Source organism: Crocodylus porosus, unplaced genomic scaffold (genome assembly GCF_001723895.1).
Source record: "Crocodylus porosus isolate Cpor-Errol unplaced genomic scaffold, CroPor_comp1, whole genome shotgun sequence".
In the NCBI taxonomy this organism is placed as follows: domain Eukaryota; kingdom Metazoa; phylum Chordata; order Crocodylia; family Crocodylidae; genus Crocodylus; species Crocodylus porosus.
The window spans coordinates 6,129,862-6,155,591 of NW_017728913.1; the positions used below are offsets into that span (position 1 = coordinate 6,129,862).

At 40.8% G+C, this 25,730-nt stretch overlaps 1 protein-coding gene across 3 annotated transcripts in view; it reads right to left on the reverse strand.

Moving 5' to 3' along the window:
* Positions 1-25,730, reverse strand: part of OTUD4 (OTU deubiquitinase 4) — a 67,724-nt gene that overhangs the window by 34,576 nt on the left and 7,418 nt on the right. For all 3 annotated transcript variants that reach the window (XM_019534421.1, XM_019534420.1, XM_019534419.1), the window contains exons 3-10: positions 24,280-24,330; positions 17,352-17,398; positions 9,139-9,211; positions 8,488-8,569; positions 7,942-8,086; positions 4,743-4,800; positions 4,003-4,120; positions 3,679-3,743 (exon numbers count right to left, since the gene is read on the reverse strand). In XM_019534421.1, coding sequence (XP_019389966.1) covers positions 3,679-3,743; positions 4,003-4,120; positions 4,743-4,800; positions 7,942-8,086; positions 8,488-8,569; positions 9,139-9,211; positions 17,352-17,398; positions 24,280-24,330 — 639 coding nt within the window. The remainder of the gene's footprint in view (positions 1-3,678; positions 3,744-4,002; positions 4,121-4,742; positions 4,801-7,941; positions 8,087-8,487; positions 8,570-9,138; positions 9,212-17,351; positions 17,399-24,279; positions 24,331-25,730) is intronic.

Sequence of the window (25,730 nt, forward strand, 5' to 3'; positions counted from 1 at the left end):
AAATGTACTATTTAGAGTTATATGATTAAATTATATAATTTACTTTCTGCAGAATTTGCTATTATATTTATATGATCTATGCCTCTCCGCCAATCAGTGGTGAAGGGCAGGGCTACCAGGAAATGCCCACAAAAGTCAGCTCTTTAATCAGTGATCAAGCTGCAAAAAATTGTTTTGTCTTGCTGCAAATTAAGTAAACCCTTAGCTATAACTCCTTTCAAAAAATTGCTCTTTTTTTTAAATTAAAATTGTAAAATCATTATTTGTTAAAAACAGACACAACCACCAACTATTTGTCTGCAAAAAACAGATTATTTTTCTAGAGCTAATTGTCAATAAAAGGTAGAAAATCTTTTATAGGTATTTGGCGTACTGCCACTATTTAACATGCTAATAATATTTCACTGCTTACTTGACCTCCTTCCCCTACTTACCTTTTTTTTTTTTTTTTTTTTTGGAGGGGGGGTGTTATGCCACCATTCACTGTTTGTTATTTGCATAGACAAGAAACTTCCTAGGGCCTGGGTTCTCTCATGTGCATGCACATGTGTACGCATACACAGTGGCTGCGAACAATGGGATCCTAGCCCCAATTGTTTCCTCTGGATCATGGTTTTCAAATAGTAGGCTGTAGTCCATCAGTGGGCCACAAGGACAGAACAACCAAATCCCACTAACACCATCCACCATTCCCCAAGCCAGACCACATTCTCCATGTTCAACACCAGTGCAGGAAGCAGTGGAGTGCATATTAGTTCCCTTTCAAGTACTTACTATGTAGAGTAACTGTCTAGGCTTTTCAGAAATGCCAGAAGCCAAGATAGGCAAGGATGTTGATGAGCTGCCCTTAGATGTGTTGACCTTATGAAAGGAAAAACTCTTGTTGTCCAGTTTCTTCAGATTATAGAGCACCTTTCTTCACTGGACTCTCCATTTCCCATTCCTGTCCACTAGTAGAATTAGATGGTGTTTGCAGCCTTCAAAGTGCATTCTGTTCTCCAGTGGCTAGTAGGCTTCCCCCCTACTTTAACATGAAACTAACTTCCACAGTCAAACATATCTTATACCTCATGGCATAAAGCATAACCCTCTCAAAGTGCAACATTTTAATCCTTCCCTACCCCAATTTTGATCTCTAGACTGATACTCTATGGACTGGATTTTGAAAGCAATGGGTTGTATATACCATCTTGCTAGAGGGAATCAACTTTATTCTTTTGCATTTCACTTCCATATCAATCCAACTGGGTCAACTTCAAGCCTAATCAACTGCTGATGAATCATTCAACAAGTAATTCTTCTACAAAAGAAAAAAAACTTTCCTCACCTGATTATTGCAAATATTAGTACAGGGCTAAACATCAAAAATGAAATACAAGTTAGCAGTTCTATGCCAACTTCAAGTTTGTCCTGGCTATTTTGAGAGCACAAAAGAATACTGAATTATACTTCCTCTCTCTTCAAAGCACAAATACTAAATTCTCTCTCTCTGTAAACAAAAAACAAAACAAAATCGGGGGTAAACAGAGGAAGAAAAAGAGAAAAAAAAAGAAAGAAGTTCTACTAGTTCAATTCTCCTGGATACCCAACTACTTGTCACTCTTTTGCCTCAGAGGTTGTCACACAGGTTTCATCTGTGCAGTGTCAGTATAAGGTAGCATACTGGTGACTCAATTTATTTACTAACTTTGACCATGGCTCACACTTTGAAAGTAAAGCTACCAGCTCCCCCTGCTGGTTTACACATCATTTTTGTGTATGACTTTGCTGCAGAGTCAATCTGAACTCTCTCACGTGTTGCCGGTAAACCAGCACCAATCTACATAAAAATCAGTTTGGCCAATAATCTTGGCTAAATCAGCTAACACACAAGAAGAGATTTTTACTTTAGCTGGCATAACCTATCCACTTAACAGTGAGGATATAAGCTAAACCATTTGAATAATTTTCTATTGTCTTCCTAGAATTCAAGGTGTGCCTAGGACACAAGCCATAATTCACTCAAAAAGAATACAAACGGCTCATCTTACAGCAGTTCAAAGAACCATAAAGCAGGGCATGAGAAACCCCAACAAAAGTGTTCCATCCAAACTACCTCAAATGAGGGTTTATAGGGCAGCCGCCAACACTTAGCCTAAGCACCAATCACCAGGTTAACACTACAGCCTGACACCTGAAGCAGTAGCATGCCACTTCTCTGTGTTTTCCACATTCAGTAGTCATCTGTCCTATCCAGTTACGGCCCAGGCCTGTACTGAAAACAAAAATCTAAACTGATGCAAAAATAAAATTCTTTAACAAGTTCTTTATGGTACTACAAAACAGCTCACAAACATGTTATGTAAGAAACTCATGTGATTCAGGGTTTAAGTACACAATGAGTAGGCCATTATTACTTATAGTAATAACCGAAACATCTAGAGACCCACTGTGCCTCATATCAGCAGTCAGTCAGTCTTTCCTATGTCTCTAGTTCAAAGAGTTTGCACTCCATAAAAGAGGTAAAATATGGATGCAGAAATGAGAGAACAAAGAAAAAACAAACTGTGTGACCAAATAGGCTGACATTATGTGCAACATTCTCAACATACCAGCATTAGCTTTTCCTGCAGCTCCTCTTATTCATACCTAGGTGATATGGCAATTAAAACACAAGTTCTTGATTTTATTTGTAGACTGCTCTGGCAACATACATAATCAGGCTTGGTGGAAATCAGATTACTAAATTTAAACAGAATCCAGATACATAGCAACTACTTGTACAACTCTGGAATGCCTGCTACAGTTTAAAATCCCCTAGACCACTTTCTCATTCAGCATGGCACTCTTCCCACTGCTTGGGATCCTTTCTTGCTGACCCTCTCTCACAAGTTTCTAAATTCACTTGATGTTACAGAAAATACTAAGAGAAGACATAAGATAAAATCTTGAAAAGTGCTGAATTGCTAATTATGGTATTCTTTATCAAAGAGGCCTATGCAAAAGCACAGCCACTCTAATACAAGCAGTTAATGGTGGCTCATACTGAAGATTCCCAGGGGCAGTCTGAACTAAGAGGACCTATGCCACAGATCATCTTGAAACTAGGTAACTTACCAGCAGAAAGTCATACTGACCATCCGGACATCACTTGAACACTACTAGGCTTACGATTATTCTTTCTATATACTGCCAACTGTAGCCACTGATGCTTCCTCCCTCACTGTGGCTTTCTGTAACACGTGTATACAAAAACAGTACTACTTTCCTTCCCAGGCCAAGATAACTTTCTACAGACAATATCCTTATGTACACCCTCTTGAACTTATTCAACCAATACACTTTTGCCCAGGACACACACAAGAGTCAAACTGAAAAAATGTATATTATGATCTTGACCTCAGCTAGGTACTACTGACTATAGCCAATGGACAATACATTGCAGAGAACAGTCACTGATCAAAAAAAAAAAAAAAGCTTACAGTACAGCTGTAACTAGTCAGTTCTGTATATAAATAAGGAATTGCTTCTGAATTTGCAGGAGCTGGTCTGTATTTCTTGTGTGAAGCCTCCTCAAAAGCATCATCATGAACAAATGAAAACATACACAGTTAGTGACAATGTAATTAAACCAACAGCCACAGGAAAAAAACTGACATCAGAAAGAAGACAGAAAAGTTACTATTCAAAACTACTTACTTTACATTTATCTCCAACTGAATATTGCATGCCAGCAGCAATGGAAAAATCTCGTTTTTGCTGATCTGTAAACATATTACCAGTAAAATTGCAAATTACAATTACTTCCCACCAAATATAAAAACACTTTAGGCAAAGTAACAAAGTCTAGTGTGATTTTACATTCCTCCAAAAATAATCTGGGAATGAAAAGCTATCACTTAGACTCCAAGTCAGCAGACTGACCCATGTGGACAGACCCCTGCTACTGCTCAGAGCGGTCTTGACTCTCATGGGACCTTGTTAAGAGCTGATGATCAACTTGCACGAATAAGGCAAACTTACCCCGTTTGGACTGTTGCCAAACTTCATATTCAACATTTCTATAAACTGATGGGTTGAGCGATTTGACAACTTTTCTAGGCAATGTAGATGAGGTGGGATTTCCATTGATCTTAAGGTGCTGCACAAAAGAGAACAAAGCAGCAAGTGAACACACACACATTTACTGCATTTTACTAAACATCATACCACTCAAACTTTCAAATGAAACACAAAGCAGTGGAGAACCAAGCATTAACTGCACGAAAGGTAAATTCAAGGGGATTTGCTTGAAACGCACAGTAACAAAGGGTGTTTATACACATGCTCTAGGAGTGGGACGGGGGGGTGCTTTAATTAAAGCAGCTCTCAAAGCCACTCTAATTAAAATGCCAAGAGCATCACTTGTATAAGCATCCCTGCACTGAAAAAGCTCCCTCAACGAACTTCAGTTAAAGCATCCCCACCACCATTTTTCAGCATGGGGATACTAATACAAGCAACGCTAGAGTGCAGTAACTACCATACTCAATCAGACTTGATTAATTGAAGCTGCTCCAACATGCTGTAATTACAGTGCACTGGAGCAGCACGCTGCAAGTGTATAGGCGCCTGAAGTGCTAACTTTACTACAACAATTTTTAAGCTACATATTTCTCCTACTAAACATTTAAAAATGAGAAACTTCAGTTGTTCCAAAAAAAATGAAACTTTATACAAAATAGCCAACTACAGTTAAGAAAGAAATGTTAACATAAAAATACCTTGCTGCCAGAACGAGACTTCAATCCATTCATATCACTAACAGCAGCAGTCTTACTTCTGTAAAGAACAAGGTAAATCATAAAGATGTAATTAGGACTCAGATTGTGATCAAAAATATCTCCAAAATATGCACAAAAAATAATCCTAACCTTCATGCTAAATTAGACAGTTATTCTTTTTGTACAACAAAATTCAAAAGCAGCTTTAAGTAAAACTGCACAGTTAAGAATTAGATTTAGCTATTCATCAACTGGTAAAAATTTGGCAGAGAAATTAATCCTTTCATTGAAATTTTAATAATCAGGTCTTGAGAGAAAACACCCCAAAAATCAACTGAAAAAACAAATACGGCCATGCTAAATCAACCCAAATTTATTACCTAGCCTGAATCAGGCCACACTCATTTACCCTCATTTTCTACACCTGCCACTGTTTGGAAGTCTACCTCCCAGCAACAGAAAGGAAACAGTGGGTTTTTATATTTCCTACAGTATTTATGGGAAATCTGTAGTATTTGAACAAAGCTTGATTGTTTCCAAATGGTCTGCATCCCAGAATAGCATTTATTAAGAAAACTTTAGTTTCTCTAAAACAGATTTACTCTTGTTATGAAGATGCTTCATTTCAATTAAACAGTTAATAAAATACACTCCAAAGCCAACTTTATTTTTAACAAAGAAAATAAAGAAAACAAGCAGCTATATACAATTTGGGTCGAGGCAAGCAAGCTTGCACTGTTTACAGCTTGCACTGTACACGTGACAGAAAATGAGTTTGGTTATCTTAGTATAACTCCCAAATACATACCCCAGCCATTTTATAAATCTGATAGAATTTGCCAGTGTACTTTCATAAAAATTAGAGGTGCACCAATATAATTGGTCCATATCGGATCAGCTCCGATAGAAGGAAAACTGATATTAGCAGCAACTGGCTTTTTTATTTTTTTTTGATCGGTGTAGCTAATAATGTCACCGATAAATGTTGCATGCATGCACGCAGACAGCATACACAACAGCCAGGAGTGCAGCCCTGGCAGCTTGTAGAGCAACATTGACCTGGTAAGTGTGTGGAGGGGAAAGGGAGTGAAAGGGAGTTGGGGGAGCAGATCGAGGCCCCCATGGTGATGGAGGCAGTGGGGGCTGGAGCAGTTTCTGCCCAGCAGACAGGGCAAAGTGTGGGATGGTGGCTTATCCAGGGGGTGCTTGTGGGGGGGAGGGATGGCTCCCACCACTGCACACACCCTGGGGGAGGCATGGGGGGCATGTGGTCCCCGGATTTGTGTGCAGGGCTCGGGTTGTCTGCCTGCTGCAGGCTTGGGGCTATAGGTTGTGTCAACCTCTTCCTGGTGGGGGGGGGCTAGGCCAGGGCTGTGCTGGGGGCAGGAAAGGGCAGGCAACAACACTAGGATGGGGTCTACAGGGTGGCCTACAGCCACCCAAAAAACTTTGCCGTAGCACCCCCACCCCGCCCGCAGCCCCAGCCCGGCCCTGCTGACAAGAAGAGGCTAGCACAGCCCCCAGCCTGCAGCAGGCAGCCCGCCCTTGCCCTGCACACAAAATGGGAAGGGAAGAGAGGGGCCATATGCCCCGCATGCTTCCCCCGCGGTGTGCGCAGCAGCGGAGCCGTCCCCATCACACCTCACCAACATCCCCCAGACAAGCCACTTGTGGTTCTATCCCACAGCCCACCCCACCCCAGCTGGGCAGCACCTGCCCCTGCCCTAGCCCCACTCCCTCCCTCACCATGGGGGCCTCAATCTGCCCCACCCCCAAATTTACCAAATCTGACCCTGCTCTCCAAGCTGCTGGGCTGCATATTGGCTACCGGACCAATATCAGCCAATATGGCTGGCTAATAATCGGCCATCAGTATTGGCCAAAAAAAGTTTTATCAGTGCACCCCAATAAGAATTCTAATTCTGATAATCTACAAAATTACTGCAGAGCAAGATTAGGAGCTTCAAGAATAGAAATGAATGGGGCATGTTCCCACTGTCTGGCCTTCTGGCTACAAAGACTGCTCTCCTTTCACAGAAGTACTCTATGTTACCACCAGATGAACTGCCTGGTAATTTTTCCAACTAAGAGAAAGAGAGAGCTCCTCTCTTCCCTAGAATTTGGTCTTTTTGTGGTACCTTCAACAAAGTTCAATTTATGGCTTTCAGCTCAGTAAGAGAGCAGAGCCTGACTACCCCAGATTCACAGATTGCAGTATATTCTCCACTTCAAATGCCACACTGGAACACAAAGTCCCCATAGAGTGGCTTCTGTCATTTTGTGAGGAAGTGGGGGTATGCTGCTGTGGTTCCAAAAGCCCCAGGACTTCTGCAAAAATTCATGGAGGCAATGGCTCCAAGAATAACACTGAGAAATATAAATGGGCACCATAACCAAGTGACAATGCTATACAGTACAAATTAGTAAGTCAAAGCCCCAGTGATAATTAAAACATCTAAGATCAACAAACAAGCATTTAAATCTACATATCCTGCAGCACCCATGTAAATGTTAGCAAACAGATGAGAGGCAAAGAACACCCATGAGTCCACTGACTCCATCCAAACCCTAAAGAGGATTGTTTTTGTGGGAGCCATAAAGTTAACAATTCCTCTAATTACTATGGGACAGTCTTCCAAAAAGCTTTCCATTTCCACAGAGGAAGATGCTCAAACAGAATCATATTATTTTCTAAAATCTGCTCTCAAGTGTACTTCAGAAGCAACAGTCCATGGAGTTACTAATTATTTACACATATTCAAATGAGATCAGAATTTGGCCTTGTTTCCCTGGAAATTTCAACCACATTTCTCCCACGGTTTTCAATATGTAGAGAATTCAATAAAGCCTTCCACCCTGATCCCCCATACCTCAAAACATTTCTTTTTCCACATGCTGAGATGGAAAAGCTTCTGAATTCCTTGTGTAGTTTTGACAGAAAGAGGTGCAAGCAACAGTGGCAGCATGAGGATTCTTCACGCACAGAAGGGAGCACAGCATATCAAGCCTAGGGCTTGTGAATTTTTACTAATGTAATATTTTCATAAGCATTTACATTCTCTCTTGATTTTATCTGCTACTTTAATTATTTTCAGAAGTACACAATATTTTCCTTCTTGCCAGAAGTTCTACTGAAAAGCTAAGCACTGAACTGCTGAAGCATCTGTATTTTAATTATTAACTTTTAAATCCCCCTTACTTGTAGTTATCATCTGCTTCAGATTCAGAAGATATTTCACTGCTGCCATTACTTTCTTCTGTCACATCAGGAGCATGTAGTTCCTCTAGGATCTTATTCACATCAGTACCAAATACTTTATCATAAAGTAATTCATAAAGAACAGCTAAGAAAAAAAAAAACTAGTGACAATTTTGTATAAAATTTCATTTGCAATCATATTTATAACAGTTATTTTCATGAAAACACATTTCAATGTCTCCTGAAAGAGAACAGGAAATACAGTTTAAGTTAACCTGTACAGGCAAGATCTTTAAAACCGTGAAACACCTGCAGCTCCCACAGACTTCAACTATGGGCGCTTGGACCTACTAGAATTCAAACCCTTGACTGACACTTGTATCCTTAAATACTAAATACTACAATTTAAACACAACCACACTTTAAGCAAAAGAAAAGAACTACATGAAAATGTCTTAACAGCATGAAATAGATGGAAATCTTTGTTAGGACTCTAGTGAAAGCATGCGTTTCAGTATGAAACCTACCAACCAAATCAGTACTTACACTGGCAGAGAGCAGCCTTTTCTGCATATTCTATTGGGTAAACAACGTCATAGTGATTTCCATTTGAAAAACACAGCAATACCTAAAAAGAGGGCATTTAAAAAACTGTCATTTTCCGTGTTTTAAAATCATGAAAGCATATATTTAATGCAACTGTGTGCCAATATAATATATTGCAATTTTCAATACCTCATAATTATGACATTGGGAAATGTACCATTTTCTGTAAAAGTTCACTTGACCTAATCAAATAAAAATTACTAACAGAGATATATAACTGTGTAAGTGGGTTTGACTTGATTTTACAGAAATGTACCATAGAGGGAGATTTAACGTACCCTTTGTATTAGACCCTGATTAAATAAACAAAAACATATATTAATGCCTAGTAGAACAGATCCAAGTGTAACCAATACCAATATATGTTTCATTCTAATATTCAGAATTAATGCGCTATGAATAGTGCAAACCCAGACCCTGTTAATTCTATTGCTCTTATTTGCATTTTCATTACAACGTATAGGCAGCTAAAACATTCCTACATTTTAATTAGCCCAAAGCAACTGAAAATATATATTACTGTATGTACTGAGTAATAAGACTTTAATTGACACTCTTTCTTACATTTTTTTTCAAAAAAAACATTTTTACCTTGTCAGGAAAGCCATTTTCAGTTACACATGAAGGGGCAGCATTTGGTTCCTGATAGATTATGATATCCTTTCTATTAATAAATAAATAAATAAATAATCAAGAATTAAAATTATAAAAGTCCCAATAAGAACAAAACATATTAAAATGTGGATTCAAGGGGCACACAGGAATATTGAATTACATTTTTTTTGGAAGCAGACACTTTGAAAATCTTGATATGCCTCATAGAAGCAACAGCACTCTGGTGTCCCACACTCCCTTTTTCTTTAACAGGCCAAGCTTTCTAGTTGGACTACAATTTCAAAGATGTGTCATGTTCTCCCGTCTTGAAAAGGAGAGTCACAGCAACATAAAAGTCTTGGCTACGATACACAACATAGAAGAAATTAGCCCTACTGGAAAATTCTGGCCATACAGGAAAAAGGGTATGCAAGCAAACTGAACATCTTCCATCAGGCACTAGAGCAGCATTCCCAAGAATAAAATATTTAGTGTTCAGAAAAAAATATTTCATCTTGGACATGAAATAAATCAAAGCATTGTTACTGAAAACGTACTCTAATCACAAAAAGGACTGTTCAAATAAACACACATCTACCAAAATATATTCAAAAGAAACTTGTGACCAGCCCTAATGGTAAGCAAAGCCTTGCAAATTAGGACAATTTTATGGTTTTGAATATTGCTGACATATAATTCCATAACAGACAACTATACACAACTTCTGAACAGAAAACAAAAATTAAGCTTGCAAGCATTATGTTTTAAAAACTGGTGTAATAAGCCCCAAATATAAACACTTTCTACACTAGGGACCACCAAGATACGGACCACAGGTCACAGATCTGTATCATCCATTCTGCAGTGTACTCCAGAGTGCAGTAATTTAGCAGCACAGTGAGTGGTAACAACAATAACTGCCATGTCACCTGGAGCTGCCACCATTCATCCTGCCACAACATTTCTAGACCTGCTGGGAGCTGCATTGGCTGGGTCTGGAGCATAGAGTTGTGTCATCTGACCCTCAGCGCTGAAAGTTTGGTAGCGGAAGGAGCAGTGGCTGCCAGAAGTCTAGGAGCCACAGCAATTAATGCTGCCAGTATACTCCAGCCCCATGGGCAAGAAGACAGACAGCTCCTTGCTCCAAATCCAGCCCATGAAACCTGGTGAGTTGAGCACCATTGTTCTGCACTACTATTTTTACCTTCCACTTCTCGCTTTCACCCCCATTTCTACATCCTTCATTTCTTATTACCCATTTCCTACCTCCTACCCTTTCTCCTTTTCAGAAAAAACTGCCATGAGCAGCAAGCTCACATTTACTACTACAATCAGAGGAAACACAGGGCTGCAAGTCACTTAAGGGGGTCATCCAGTCCAAATGCTCAAAGCAGGACCATCCATGCTTGTCTAATCTGCCCTTAAAAGTTTCCAAGGATGGAGACTAAACACACAAGACTCTTAAGTAGCCTTATTAACCAACTGCACAGTCAGAAAGTTCTTCCTAATACCCAACCTGAATTTCCCTTGCTGCCATTTAAGACCACTGCGCTAAATCCTGTCCCCTGCAGCCACAGAGAATAATCTTCATCTTCTTTATAATAATCTTCAGGTATCTGAACACTATTATCAACTCCCCCATAAATTTCTCGTCTGAGCTAAATAATCCTAGTGCTTTCAACCTTTCCTTGTAATAAAGACATCTAATCATTTTGGCTGCTCTCTGCTTTCAAATCTATTTTTCCTTCTAATCTGTCCACATCGCTAGTGAAGTATGAGGTCAAAACTGGACGCGGTACCTCACATAAGGTTTCACCAGTGCTGAACAGAGTGGAAAGAGCATTTCTTTTGACTTGCAAGTGACACTCCTGTTAATACAACCAAGGATGCTGTTAGCTTTTTCCACAGCATGAGCACATTGCTGGTGCATATTCAGTTTATGATCCACTGTTACCCCTCAGGGTCCTGTTCTGCAGCACTGTAGCCTAGCCTGTCATTCTTCAGCCTTGATTTATGCACGCAATTGTTCTGTCCAGTTGGACTTGGATTTGCCAAGTAGACACATAAACCCATCCTACAAATTGTAAATGAGGATATTAAACCAGTGTTGCTAAAGCTTTTGGCCCTGCAGGACAGATTAATGGCTTGAGGCCAATCCACAAACTGGATCAAGCCCCAATTTGGCACTTCCCAGCCTGATTTGCCCAAATAGGGCCCCATGCAACCTAGGCTGGCACCCTCAGGCCAGGATTAGGCCTCATGCCAGCTCCAAGCACCAGCATTGGGACCTAGCACTGAACACTGGTTGCCATCCTGTCCTCTAGGCTGGGATCAGGCTCCATTTTCGATCCGTCCCAATCCCATATGCCAGGATCAGGCCCTGGGGCATAACATCATCCCTGCCTGGCCCCACATGCCAGGATTGTATCCAAGGGCCCCACAAACTGGGATCAGGTCCTAGGGCCTAGTGCTACTCCCTCCTGGCCCTAAATGCTGGAATTGGGCCCCGAGTACCCAGTCTAACACAGGGGGCCCACGGCTCCCCACAAGGTCAGAAATTTGGCAGTAGAGAGATCGTAGCACTCCCCTGCAGCCAAATTTTCAGCCTCCATAGGGAAGCCTGCAGGCCAGATAACACGGTGCTGGGGGCTGGATCTGGCTTGCAAGCCAGGGGGTTGAGCAAGCCAAGGGGTACTCTATTAAACAGTACCAGACTTCTAGGGAATTCCACTGAATGCCTCATCCAAACTGGGTATTATGCCATTATGCCACTGATTACTATTCATTGAGCACTATCCCAAGTGTTTCCCTTAATGGAACTGCAATTTTTTTTTTTACAAAAGTTACCCTCCCTTCCTAAAGAAAGAGCTACTGTACATATGCACAACCAAGACAGGAATAATTTCAAATGACAAATTATTCTTCCTCTTGACAAGATGGAACAATAAGCAGGAAGCTGTAGAAAGAACACTGGAAGCCTGTATTGAAATCCTCATCCACTGAAGTGTCTCCAAACATTAAGTGGCATGCATCTCATATTTAATACTCAGATGGAAGGGATTTTTATGCAATCTTCATCTTGTTTTTAACAAAACCATACCAAATACAAATAATATCAAAAGACATCACTGTATCATGTTGTTATGTCACTTTTCAGAGGGATAGTTATCCTAACCTAATACTCATGAGCACAATATTCTTATTGCCGTGTTCTGGCATTAAAAGCATAGGCAGTGCACAGAAATCTCTCTCTGTCCATCCCCTGCCAAGAAGCAAGATTTTCGAAGTGCCAAAGAACCAGAGAAAACAAACATAATTAAAAGAGTACCAAAGAAATCTGAGAGGGAGTCCAGAATCCAGGATATATTTCCAGTGAGGCAATACTGGCCTAGCACCCTAAAATGAACTAGCGTTTCACACGCTGTGCTAGTGGAAAGTCAATCCAGGGTCTCTGCTTCTAGAAAAATTCACTGTTATTTGTCATAATTACTAGAGAAAGATCACTACGACAAAAGTCTTGAAGTAGGAGTCAGGGAACTTTGGCACTGCTCCTAGACTTGACACTTATTTCCAGAATGACTTTGGGCAAATCAGTTAGTGCCTAATACTGCCCGAATACCTGTAGGTTCTGTTATAATTGCAAGTATCAACATCTCAAACCTGCCATCTGTAAAATGATAATGATTCTGCCACACTTAAATGCATTTTAAAATAATAACAGAGAGAGGTCTCAATTTAGTTTCTTTTCTGGTCAACTGGCAAATACAAAAAAATAACAGTATCAATTCCTGTTTGCTGTATGAATAGCAAACAGTAATAATAATACAGGATCATAGAGAAGTAGGACTGGAAGAGACCTCGAGGGATCATCTAGTCCAGCTCCCTGCCTGAGGCAGGATCATCCCTATCCAAACCATCCCATAAGAGTCCACTCTCTAATTCAGGGGTGGGCATGCATGCCAGAGCATGGCACGTGAAGCCATTTTACTCGGCACACCACAGCCAGCCTGGGTTCTAGGCAGGTCCCTGCCACTGGTCATGGAGTTAAAACAGCTTGCAGCAGGCAACAGAAAGATTTCAAGTAGCTGCACTGGCATCCACGGAGCCCTGGCCTGGCTCACTGCCAGCAGCAAGTGCACTCGTGCCTCAAGGCAGACAGCGGAGGTGTCAAGGCTGCCCTGCCACAACAAGAATCAGCTCTCCCACCATCCACTCCAGCATGCCAACATCTTACAAATCAAGGTTGAGAGCTTTTTGGCACTGCCCAAAAATGCTTCTGAGCCCCAACCTAATTCCTCAGCAAAACTACATAGTCAATCCTGAAACAACACAAGACTTAACATCCAGCCTGCCACAGGTAAAGCAGGGGGACCATGGCAGACAATGTCTATTTCTGTAAAGGCTGTCAATATACACTTACAAGAGCCATGCCCAAGAAGAGGGCCATGGTCCCCTACTAAAGAAGAAGGCAAAAATGCCCACAGTCTGTACAAATATGACCATGGGGTAAAATTCCTTCCCAACCCCAAATATGGCAAATCAGCCTGACCCTGAGCAGAGGAACAAGACCCTCTAGCCAGGAATATCTGGGTCTAAGTCCCAGCAGGAACACTGGCACATCCCAGCTGAAGTCCATAATCTTGGCTGTACGCAACACCAAATACCTCTGAGGAAGGCTCATGTGGCAGAAAGGGAAGGGCGCAAACCAGCAAAGCCCAGAAACCTGGGAAAAACCCAGAGTAGAACATAGCATAGCTATGCCTAGATCATCTCCAACAGTGCCTGTCCAACCTCTTCTTGAACACCTCCAGTGATGGAGAGTCCACCACCTCCCCAAGCAATCTGTTCCACTACCTCACTGTTTTAACAGTAAAGAAGTCTTTCCAGATATCCAATCTAAACTTACTTTGCTACAACTTCAAACCATTGACTCTTGTCCTCCTCTGCAGCAAGAGAAAAGGTTCTTTCCCTCTTCTTTACGACTGCCCTTCAAGTATTTGAAGACTGCTATCATGTCCCCTCTTAAGCGCCTTTCCTGCAAGCTGACAATGCCTAGCTCCAGCTTCTCGTTGTAGGACTTGTCCTCCATGCCCTTGATGGTCTTTGTTGCCCACCTCCGGACTCTCTAACTTCTGTGGCTGCTGGAGCTGCTCTTCAGCACAGATACCCAATAGAATCAATGCCACTACCACTCCCCATGCCCTTTTCTCCTAGCACTGATTTTTGTCACCAGGAACAACTACAAAACCCAATTTTTGTGGCAAGTAAGGTACATAAGGCGGCGGCGGGGAGTGAACAGGGTTAATTCCCTGGGTTCCAGAGCCATGCTGAAGCAGATGTTCTGGCAGCTACAGGGATTAACACTGCCACCGCCGATGCTCTAGCACCTGCAGGGAGGAGCCCCGTGAGCCAAATACAGCCTACAGAGAAGCCCTACAAGCCAGATGTCCCACCTCTGCAGGCCACTTGACATCCCTGCTTCAGTAAATTCCAAATTTGTATTAAAATTAAAAGCTCTGCTTTATGGAGTTACAAAGTAACCACAAAGTGTCAAATATGATATGAAATAACAGATCTGGAGAATTAACTGGTAAAGTTGATGTGCAGCTTATTTGCCTTTTCTTTTCCACATAAGCATGAGTAAGACAAATTATCCCTCTTCATCACTCATTTCCAAGCTGTTATCAATCTCTCATAATTTTAACTTTTTTATTCCTTTTGAATTATCCTCTGTATGCAATTGTTAAATCTTAGTTCAGCAATACATGTCTTCCTTTCTTAGGATACCACCAGGTCAAACGAACTCTGCAAAATTAGAAAACTTATTCATAGGCACATTTTTTTATAAAGAGAAAAGAGTCTAAAAAAGAAAAATTCAACATTTTTTTTCTCTAGTACAGTCCTAGATTCAAATATACCCTGCCTTCAAATCAGTCTCCTTATTACATCACTATACTTCCCTTCTAGTTACACGAAGGCAGAGAAGCAGCTCCATCTAGGATCGTGTGGCTAAACTCAATCCTGATGCAATAAAATTCAACTAGTGACTTAAATGGAGTTTCACCTTCCTGCCCCAGCAAATTAGCCAGCAAAAACCATGAAACAAGACTGAGATTCAAGGATGCTGTCCCTCAAGGTTTACCACATTCTCGCCAACAGTTCAATTACCCTACCATATGTTCATTCATTTTCATGTTTAAAGTTTGAGACTTTAAACCCAAATTTCCCCTTCCACATTCCTATTTATCAGCTCAACAGTGAAAACAGGGCTGAGCAAAACCTGCTATTCCACTGGTTTATACGGTCTGGTATTCACCAGACATTCAACTGTGACCCCTGTGATTCTGACACTATCTGCCATGCAAGTTCTAGCCAAGTACAGAACTGCTTAGCTTCTAAAATCAGAAGAGATAAGGTGCATTCAGTCCAGCACAGTCATGGAAAACTGAGTCTCACTGACTACATAAAATTTAACAAAGAAATGTGCAATCCCATGCATCTAGCACTCACTCAAGTGCTTTGACAGTAATATTTTAGTTATGTAACTTAGTTTTTCAAGGTCAAATCCAGAATTAAAGCAAAATCTCATCAAGTTGCAAAATCAGAATCTCATTAACTTGCACTAAATAGTGTAAAATACTGAAAGCTACAAACTGACCTACAAACAATAAGAAAAACACCAACACTTAACTTTGTTCATTCATTTACACAACATTGAAATACTCATTTTTTGCATACAACACACTCCTGAATAGAACACGCAAGTTGTTTTTGAAAGGCAGAATGAAGAAAAAATTTTTTTTCCGAAGTTATGGCTGCTGAGACCAGAGTCTGAGCCTAATCTTCAAGTGACTCAACCTTCCTTTCCAGCTTCACTAAAAGCCTAGCTTCTACTGAAAACTGGCCTTCATGAGTGGATCTGATTTTGAAAAGAGCTAAAGACCTATGAAACAGGACCAGGACAGACTAGAAGGAAGCAAAATTGCTATAAGAAAGGTTAGTTTGATTAGTGGAGCATCAATATCATTAAAAAGAAGATACGATTGTTAACATGTCTGCAGTAAAGAACAAATGAGCCATAAAAATCAATCAATTCCTTCAGCTGCCTAAACAGAAATATCAGAATGGAATTGGAATTAAATCAGGGTGTTTCTATCCCCAGCCAGGAAGTCAACCCTTCCCTGCTTAATACACGCACCACAATTTTGGGGGTCTGATTTCTGGGGAATTGTTGTTTGTTGTATGTGAGAAAACAGAATAACAGTAAAATGCTACTACTGTAATGTAGTGTACACCCAACAGAATATAGTGTTTTAGAGGGACAGAGCAGCCTTCATGATCATCGGGAGGGTTTGATGACATACCTTTGATGGCAAACCCTTTTAAAGGTAGATAAGAGACAGTTTATATAGTTGAAACTAGTTCCCTGCATGGAATAAACGATAGCCAAAAAATGAGGGCTTTTACCACATGACTTTGCCACCAGAGTAACTATAAACCAAGTCTTAAGACTTGTCCATACAAAAAGTCACACTGCTTTAATTACGTTAGTATGGTTAAAGTGGCACAACCCTTCTAGTGTGAACAGATGCATATTGCTGTATGTGTGATTTAGGTTGGTACAATCTATTCCCATGCAGGAAGAATAACCTATACTAGTATGAAGCACCTTCATACAAGTACAACTCATCTATGCTTGAGAAGAACAAGCCAGACTTAATATTTCAGGTTGAAAGGAAGAAAAAAAGAGAGAGAAGTATAAAAACTGCATATAGATCAAGTGTTCATAGCATGAGTCTTTGTGATGGAGATTTACTAGCACAGCTCTGCCAAGCAAAGAACAAAAAGGCATTTTTATGCCAATCATGAAATTAAACTTAGCAAATTACAAACTGGATGGTTCTACTTGAACACACTACTAATTTCATTTGTGAAGGTAAGTTTGTGACATTACTCAAAGCCTACATTTTATTATGTTTACAAGCTTATCTGCTCTGCCTTTTAACAGTCTGTTCAAATGTAAATTTCAGTATGTCGATGCCAGTATTTAGAGAATTATAATACATTTCAGGTAATGTCTAATTGTTAACTATATCTTTAACATTATAAACAGCTAAACAAAACAGCTAAATTAATTCAAGCCGGTTACGGTAAAAAGAAAAAACAAAGAAAACCTAAGACTCATTAAGTAGTATTAAGAGTTTTCTTACTTGTACATAAGAGATAGGGCACTTATTTCCACTTGTCCAACCCACTCCTGTAGTGAAAAATAAAAATAAATCAAAACTCATTCAAAACTTTTTTTTTCACATTTGGGTAAATAGAAAAAAAAAAAATCACTATTATGGAGATAGCACATAACACACAACCTAGATTTCAGTCAAAAGATTTATTACTTGTGCATTCATACCCCTTCTGAACACAGAATAATGTATTTTAGAATAGAATTGAGGATGAAAACAGCTCTCCACTACTGCTCTGTACAGGCATATCTCGGAGATATTGCGGGTTCGGTTCCAAACCACCGCAATAAAGCGAATATCCCAATAAAGCGAGTCACACGAATGTTTTGGTTTCCCAGTGCATATAAAAGTTATGTTTACACTATACTGTAGTCTACTAAGTGTGCAATAGCATTATGTCTAAAAAAAACAAATGTACGTACCTTAATTAAAAATACTTTATTGCTAAAAAATGCTAACCAATGGAAAAATGGCGCCGATAGACTTGCTCGATGCAGGGTTGCCACAAACCTTCAATTTGTAAAAAACGCAATATCTGCGAAGCACAATAAAGCGAAGCGCAATAAAACGAGGTATGCCTGTATATTACTGTAACTAAAAAATATAAATGAGACTTATCATTCAAAAGCAGTACTATTACGAAGAATGAAATTTGGTGCTGACATGTATTTGAGAGAAAACTTCAAAAGCAAAACAGCAATGTGGTTAACCAGCAGGTAAAATTTTCAAGAAGTGATTTAAGCTCCTAAGTTTCGCTGGAAGCCCTAGCTCCTGTTATCATTTTTAAAGCTGACTTTATCTGTTGGTGTTAGAAGACCATCATGGCCAGGGCATTTCCCTTTTAGCCTGTTTCCTAAACAAGAGTTCTTGCTATCTAAAATAAACCATTTTATCCCAGGGCAAAATGCAACAATTCAGATATCCATGTCCATTGTCCCAGTATAAATGCTATAAGTAGTACAGGCAGTCCTCGGACTTACAACACAATTGGTTCCTGAAAACTGCGTCTTAAGTCAAAATGTAACTCAGAACCAGTTTCCCCATAGGAAACAATGTTATAAATGGGGGTTTGGTTCCTGAAAAGCCAGACACCCTATTTTCACCAAAAATAACCCAGAATTTTGTACAGTACTCAATTAATTATATAAAATAAATACATGTAGCTATATTAATTGTCTGTATGTATTTATATTGTAAATAGCAATCGTATGCATTTGGAGGGACTTCTTTGAGGTAACTTTGCTGGACTTTTTGAAGGGCTCAGGAGTCTTGGTTGCAGGTTTCCCTGAAATCTTGTCTGATTTCTTAAAGGAAGTGCCCAAGGAAGTTTGGACAGATGTTCTCTTCTTTTGCTTGTATATTTCTCCATAGCAGCTGTACATGTTGATGTGCCCCTATTCACTGATGCACTGCATTCAACGTCTGGATCATGTTCCTCAAATTAGGGACATGACAATTTCCAAATGTTAAAATGCCTCAGCCGACACTTTTGTTGTCAAGAGTTTGAGCAAGAGTCTCTTCAACAGTGGGTACATCTTCTTCCTCTGCCACTTTTTGCTGTTCCAATTCAATGAGACCCTCATTGGTTAATTCTGCAGAATGTGATGCCAGCAACCCATCAACATCTTGTGGTGCAACATCTAAGTTGAATTCTTTGCCCATTTCAATAGCATTTTTGGTCACCTTTTCAACAGTGTCTGTAAAGCCTTGGAAGTCAGATGCAAACTTAGAACATAATTTTCTCCAAACACCATTCAAATTTGATTGTTTGACTTCATTCCATGCCTCACCAATGTTCTTAACCGCATGGTAAATGTTGACATTCTTCCAGAATTCTTTCAGAGTTGGTTCACCTTCCTTCTCAATCGCCCTAATGGCCTGGGCAAATGTGCGCCTAAGATAGCAGGCCTTGAAGGATTCAATTACCACCATGGGTTGCAACAATGAGCTGGTGCTAGGGGCAGAAACGTTACTTAGATGTCAGGATGTATGTCATCAAGGATTTGCTGAATGACCAGGAGCACTGTCGAGGATTAACAACACTTTAAATACAAGCTTGTTTTTGCTGCAATAATCCCTGACACTTGGCACAAAATGATGATTAAACCAATCCTCACAAATGTTCTTATTGACCCATGCCTTAGGATTAGATTTCCATATCACTGGGAGAAATGCCTTTGAATGTCCCTTGAAAGCTCTGGGGTTTTCCAAATGGTACAAAAGTAAAAGTTTAAGTTTAAAGTCACCTGCAGCACTGGCACCTAGCAAGAGTGAGCCTATTTTTAGCAGCTTGGTACCCTGGCATGGATTTCTCCACTTTGGCAATGTAGGTTCTCAAAAGCATTTTTTTTCAAAAGAGCCCAGTTTCATCAACATTAAAAACTTGCTGAGCACAAGAGGCATCCTCTTGAATGATTTCAGCCAATGTCTCAGGAAAAGCATGAACTGCCTCTTCACCAGCACTGGCAGCTTCATCTGAGACCCTGATGTTATGAAAACTGGCCCTGGCTTTAAAAGGCATAAATCACGCCTTACTTGCACTAAAAGACTGAGCATTATTGTTGCTTTAGATCATCATAAAGACTCCTAGGTCTCACCTTTTTCAGACCTCTTAATTATTTCCATTTTTGTTTCTGTAGTAATTGTTCTACGTTTCTTAAAAAGAAACATCACTTCCGACAGATTTATGCTTTTCTGCCATTATTATGGGCAGTTTGGAAAAAGTTTAGAAACAAAACAGCACATGGGCAGCACAATGAACTTGTTGTAAAGTACTGTATTGTATAGTACAGTACTGAGACTTATTCTTTATTCAGTATAGGTACAGTACTATAGAGCTCTAGTGGTAGCAGCAGCGATGAGCAAGCACCAGAAGAGCTGCCTGACAAATGGCTCCCAGACGAGTGGCATGCTGCTGCTCTGACCACGTGTCCGGAAAGGCATGGGGGGGCCGTGTGCCCCCAGATCTGTCCCAAGCACAGCCCACCCCACCCCGACCGGATCCAGGGTGACACACCCCCTCCCCCCCATGCCCTCCTGGACAAGCAGCAAGAGCTGCCAGACAAGCCACAGCTTCTCCCGCGGCCGCCCAGTAGAAACCAGACACTGCCTGCCTCGCCCCAGTGTGAGCAGTCACTTGAACCATGGCTCCTCCCATGGCCACCCGGCAGCCCCGGTACTGCCTGCCTCGCCTTCCCCTTCCACTGGCAGACCTGTCTCCAGTGTCCAGCATCGTAAAGTTGAAACTCAGGTCAGAACTTTGAAACCCGGGTGTCAATTTACAGGTGTTGTAAATGCAGTTCGTCGTAACTCAAATCGTCGTAATTCGAGGCCTGCCTGTATTAACAGTTTATCCCAGTACACTGCAAAGTGTGTCTGAATAGTTATCCCAAGACTGCATCACTGAATCAACTCAGTGCATTTAGTGCATTTAGCTATTTAGCTACTCAAAAAAACTCTGATAAGAGTTCCCAGGATATTTCTGTTCCAGGACAAACACAGGCGCAACCTGTCCAGAGACAAGTTCCTAGCCTAATATTACTTTCTCCCTCAACATCCCCACAATAAACTCATCTTGAATTCAAAGCAAATATGTTAATAGCTTCTTTTTTTTTTTAAATCTACTCTGGATTATTCCCCTCAAAGAGCTGGAACAGGTTGTCGTAGCAAGAGTTTCCTGTTAAAGAAAAAGTGTTAGATAAATCTTGTATTCAATCCTATACTTAAAATTACTTGTTACTGAATTTAGTTATCGGAATAAACATCCTGGAAGTAAAGTCTTCTATTTAACCACATAACAAGTAAAACATCAACACCACAAAAATTCTTGGTACTGCCTGAAGAAGTGCCTCAGCACTTAACTAAAGAGACCATTTCTGTAGCAGAAAATGTAGTTCTGAATTCCATGGTTCACGTGCCGAAACTGCCAATAAGAAAAAACAATTGTGTTTGTTTTGATGGTGTTATTATTGAAGAGCACAAATGCCCAACAATGTCAATGAGACTAAACCTTTAGCTGTCAAACACTGGAGAACAGAGGTCAACAGCAACAAGAGTCATAATCAGAATACTAACAGAAGAGAAAGCTGCTGTATTTACTACTATTCAAATATACTGTCCAACAGCCCTCTGACATGATGCAACTAAACTATTTGGGTTAACTTTTTAGTGTTAAGGTTTTGGTTTAGGTTCACCCTTCTCCTCCTGTAAAAACTAAAATTAATTTAGATTTGAATCCAAGATGATGTTTTAAGTTTCAGATGATAGACAAAAGAGGAGTTAATATTAAAATATGCATACTGCAATGCTGTCAGATGCCTTGTTTGGCTGTTTTGTTTTGGTTTTTTTAATAAAGGACATTTCAATTTTGACACATTAGAAACAGAAATCCCAGTTCTGTCCATCCAAGATGACTTCATGGATTGTTGCTCTTTCAGGTTTCCAGCAATCACATCTGCTACAAAAGTGAAAGGTAATTAATTTAAACAGGAACTGACTGATTGTTTTTTAAACAGCTATTTACTTTGGTGTTTGCTTTAAATGGAGTTTGAAGAATAAGTATTCCTGGGTGACTATTCTTCAATGAGGCAGCTTGATCTAGAGTAAGCCTGTTTGCACATGTTGTTATTTAGAAAGACCTATTTCCTTAATAATTCAACACACTGGCAAGCTCCAACACACTAGGAAAAAAAACCAAACAAACATTCACAATAATTTATCACTCTGTCCCTTCAGTTACGGCCAGATGCCATAGGATTTTTTGCAATGGCATAGCTATTGAAGCTTCACTATGTGTCCTCTCTCACATGCACTACAATTGGAAAAAAAATTACCTGGCTTCAGCCGAATTTGAAACTCAAACTAAAACTGTTCAATAGTGCAACTGTCTACACCAGGGGTTGTCAACCAGGGGTACGCGTACCCCTGGGAGTACTGGGAAGGCCCTAGGGGGTAGGCAGCAGTGGCGTGGAGAAGTAGTGGCACTTCCAGTTTTGCCACTGGCACTTCTGGTTTTGTCACTGTGTGCCGGAGACCCCCCCCCCAACCCTGCTCAATCAGCCGCCAAGGGACCCCCTCCCCCCAGCTCAGCTGCCCAGGGACCCCCCCCACTCATTCACTGGCCACCAGGAGAACACCAACCAAAAAAGGTTGAAAACCCCTGGTCTACACTGAGGGTTTGCAGTGAAACATCTACAACTGGCATAGTTACACTTGTGCGAACAAGCCTAAGGCATGAAAACGAAAAGAAATTCTACAGCAAAACCAGAGAATATTAATCAACAGTCTTGATGCTTCTCAAACACACTTAAAATACATACATGCATGCACACACTTTGTACACAACAAATAAATAATAAAACTTGCCTATAACAGGATGTTTTGCCAATACTGTAACTGCACCAGTGCAAATCTCTACTGTAAGCATATCACATTCTTATAAGCAATGATTTATGTTACTGCAGTAACAATCTAATTTAATCAAAATAATTCACCTAGGGAGAAAAAACAGAAACAAAACAGGTTTCTCACCACCACAGAGAACCTAACCTAGGAATCTGCAGGTTCTTTTAGTTTTTCCTGCAATTTAAAAAAAACCAGAATTGACAAGGATATATGTCCGTACATCACAAAGCAAAGCCATGTTGAGACAAGCTGTGCCTACTGGCCCCAAAACCAGAAATAGTGCAGGTATGCTAGTATGGCCCTGTTCAATGGGCCAAAAAAGCCACACTAACTATAGCTGCACTACATCTGAGTTTTGTTCATTGAGCAAATGTGGTAGTTCAATACAGCACTGAGATATGATGTGCCTCTTATTTCTGAATATGTCCACATAAGTCCATTTTTTCCTTTGCTATTTATTTTTAGCAACCAAAACAAAGGCTCATTTGTGTAGCCATGTCTCTCCCACTGACTGGCATGGAGGCGGCAATGGGTGTACATAACATTCTCTTTAAAAAGATCCTTATTTAATCTAATGTGCTGCTACTATGTAGTCCCTTTTTGTTTTCAACCTTATAAAAACTTTTTGGTTCCAATTCATCAAAAATAAAACCTCCAGATTTATTTTTCTTAAACTTTTCTTTTCACTATTTAGACTTTTATTTACTGTTTGAAATTCCTTTAAAGAATACTGACAAGTTTAATCTTTTGGCATTTTCACAAAAGAACAATGTGTGCAAATACTGCAAAAGGATGTTTAAATGAAAGAAAAAAAAAGAAAGAGAAAAGAAGAGAAAACCAAAATGAAGGTTGTCCTGTTAGAATAACATACTTACAATATTGCTGTTTTGTACGTTAAGTTAATACTCCCTGGAACAGCAGTATTTCCATTTCCATAGCTGTCACATACCAAATGATAAAACCACCTGGATAACAAAAGCCTAAAAAGCAATATGGCACCTGTACCAACTGTGGTATCACTGCTGAATGTGAAGGAGTAGTGCCAGAGACAAATTGCAGAAAAAACAAACGGAAATGCAACAAGAAACTGGCAGGTATAACCACATTCTAATAATCTTGAAACAACTTCGGAAACCATGGCCCCCTAATTTCTCTTCCATCCAATACTGTCACACACACCACAAGCACCATGCTAGTACACACCAGTATGCATAATACTGGCATAGTACATACACACATACATCTGTCCATGTGTCATTTTACACTCTTTAAAAATTGTCATTTTTCATTATCAGATAATCTTTTTAAAAATCAATTAAATATAGTGCATATAAGCACAGAACTGTATACCATGTCTGTGTGTGTAGGCGCATATAGTCTATATGAAAACATATAATGCATTGAGGTTTCAAGCTTATTTAAAATTTTCAATTGGCTTTCACCAAGCCATCTTGCATTTTACCTTATAAAAAGTGAAAAAAGTAATACATACCTGTGGATTTTCCAAACATTTTAAATAGTCTTCAAATGATCCCTCTATGAACTGTTGGGAAAAAGAAAACACTTTTTTTTCTCACTTGTATTAGTTTTACAGCTAGAAGTCTATGACCACAGCTTTACACTGCTAAGGCCTGTACAAGATGGGTCCTGAATGAAGAGCATACAATCTAAGTGACAGCAGCAAGATGGACAGACGGGAGAATAAGGAAATAAATGAAACAATACTGGTCTGTATGGTAAGCAATGGTCTCAGCTCACCAACAGCCATTTTTTATATTTGGAAGCACCACGGCAACAGGTCCTAAAAAAAAGCTGAGAGAAGTATAAAAAAAAGCAGCCTTGCAAAAGTTGTCAGGCAGCTTTTTCCAACTGTGTAGAGCACCATGGGGAAGCATGAGTGGGCGTGGGAGTAGGTTTTTCAGTAACAAAGAAGAGATAAGAGTCAGGCTAGTCCAGGGGCAGGCAAAAATACAGCCCACGGGCCACATCCAGCCTGCTAGGCAATTTATTCAAGTCCACGGGTGGGCATCCACCAATTAATTGTATCCAGCCCAGCCCATAACTGCCCCTACTGGGCACTGCATATGACTAAGCCCCACCCACTCCTGCCAGGGGAGCGCGCTGCACTCCCACCCTTGCCCACAGGAGGGCACCGGTCCTGGTATGTGCACAGTTTCTGGGTAGGTCTGCTACTACGGCTGCTGCAGCTGCCCAGGAAACTGCTAGGCTTCCCCAGCCTCCAGTTGTTCTTCCTCCTGTCCCTGATGCAGCACTCTGGACAGCAGGTAGGGAAGCAGCAGTGGCTGAGAGGAAAGCTGCAGCTGGGTGGGAGCCTGGAGCCCAGGGCCAGGGCCAGCACAAGCAAGGGGACAGCCTGGCTCCATCGCCTGGGGCTCCTCACACAGCTCCCAGGACCTTGTCAGAGCCATGTGCCACTGCAGGGAGCCTCAAACAGTACAGCCAGGCAGCTTCACTCCCTGCTGCTATGTGCAGCAACCAAGACTTGGCTGGGATTGGTAGGAAGCCCCACATAATGGAGCCGGGCCACCTTGGCCCTGCTCCCTGCCAAATCCCATGAGCACGGTGGCGGCAAGTAGGGCCAGGCCACTGGCTCCATCGCGCAGAGATTCCCCCAGGAGAGTCCAGCCAAGTCCTGGAAGCTGCACATGAGTCATGGGGAGCCCCACACAATGGACCCAATAGCCTGGTCCCACTCCCTACCACTATGGGCAGCTCCTGGGACTCAGCCAAAGCCATGTGCTGCCAGAGGGCTCCCCCTGTTTCATAGTTTCTAGTTTCTGTTTCCCCCTGGCCATAGTTTCATAGTTTCTAGGGTCGGAAGGGACTTGAGTAGATCATCTAGTCCAACCTCCTGCCATGGCAGGAAAGAGTACTGGGGTCAAACGACCCCAGCAAGGTGTTCATCTAACCTCCTCTTAAAAA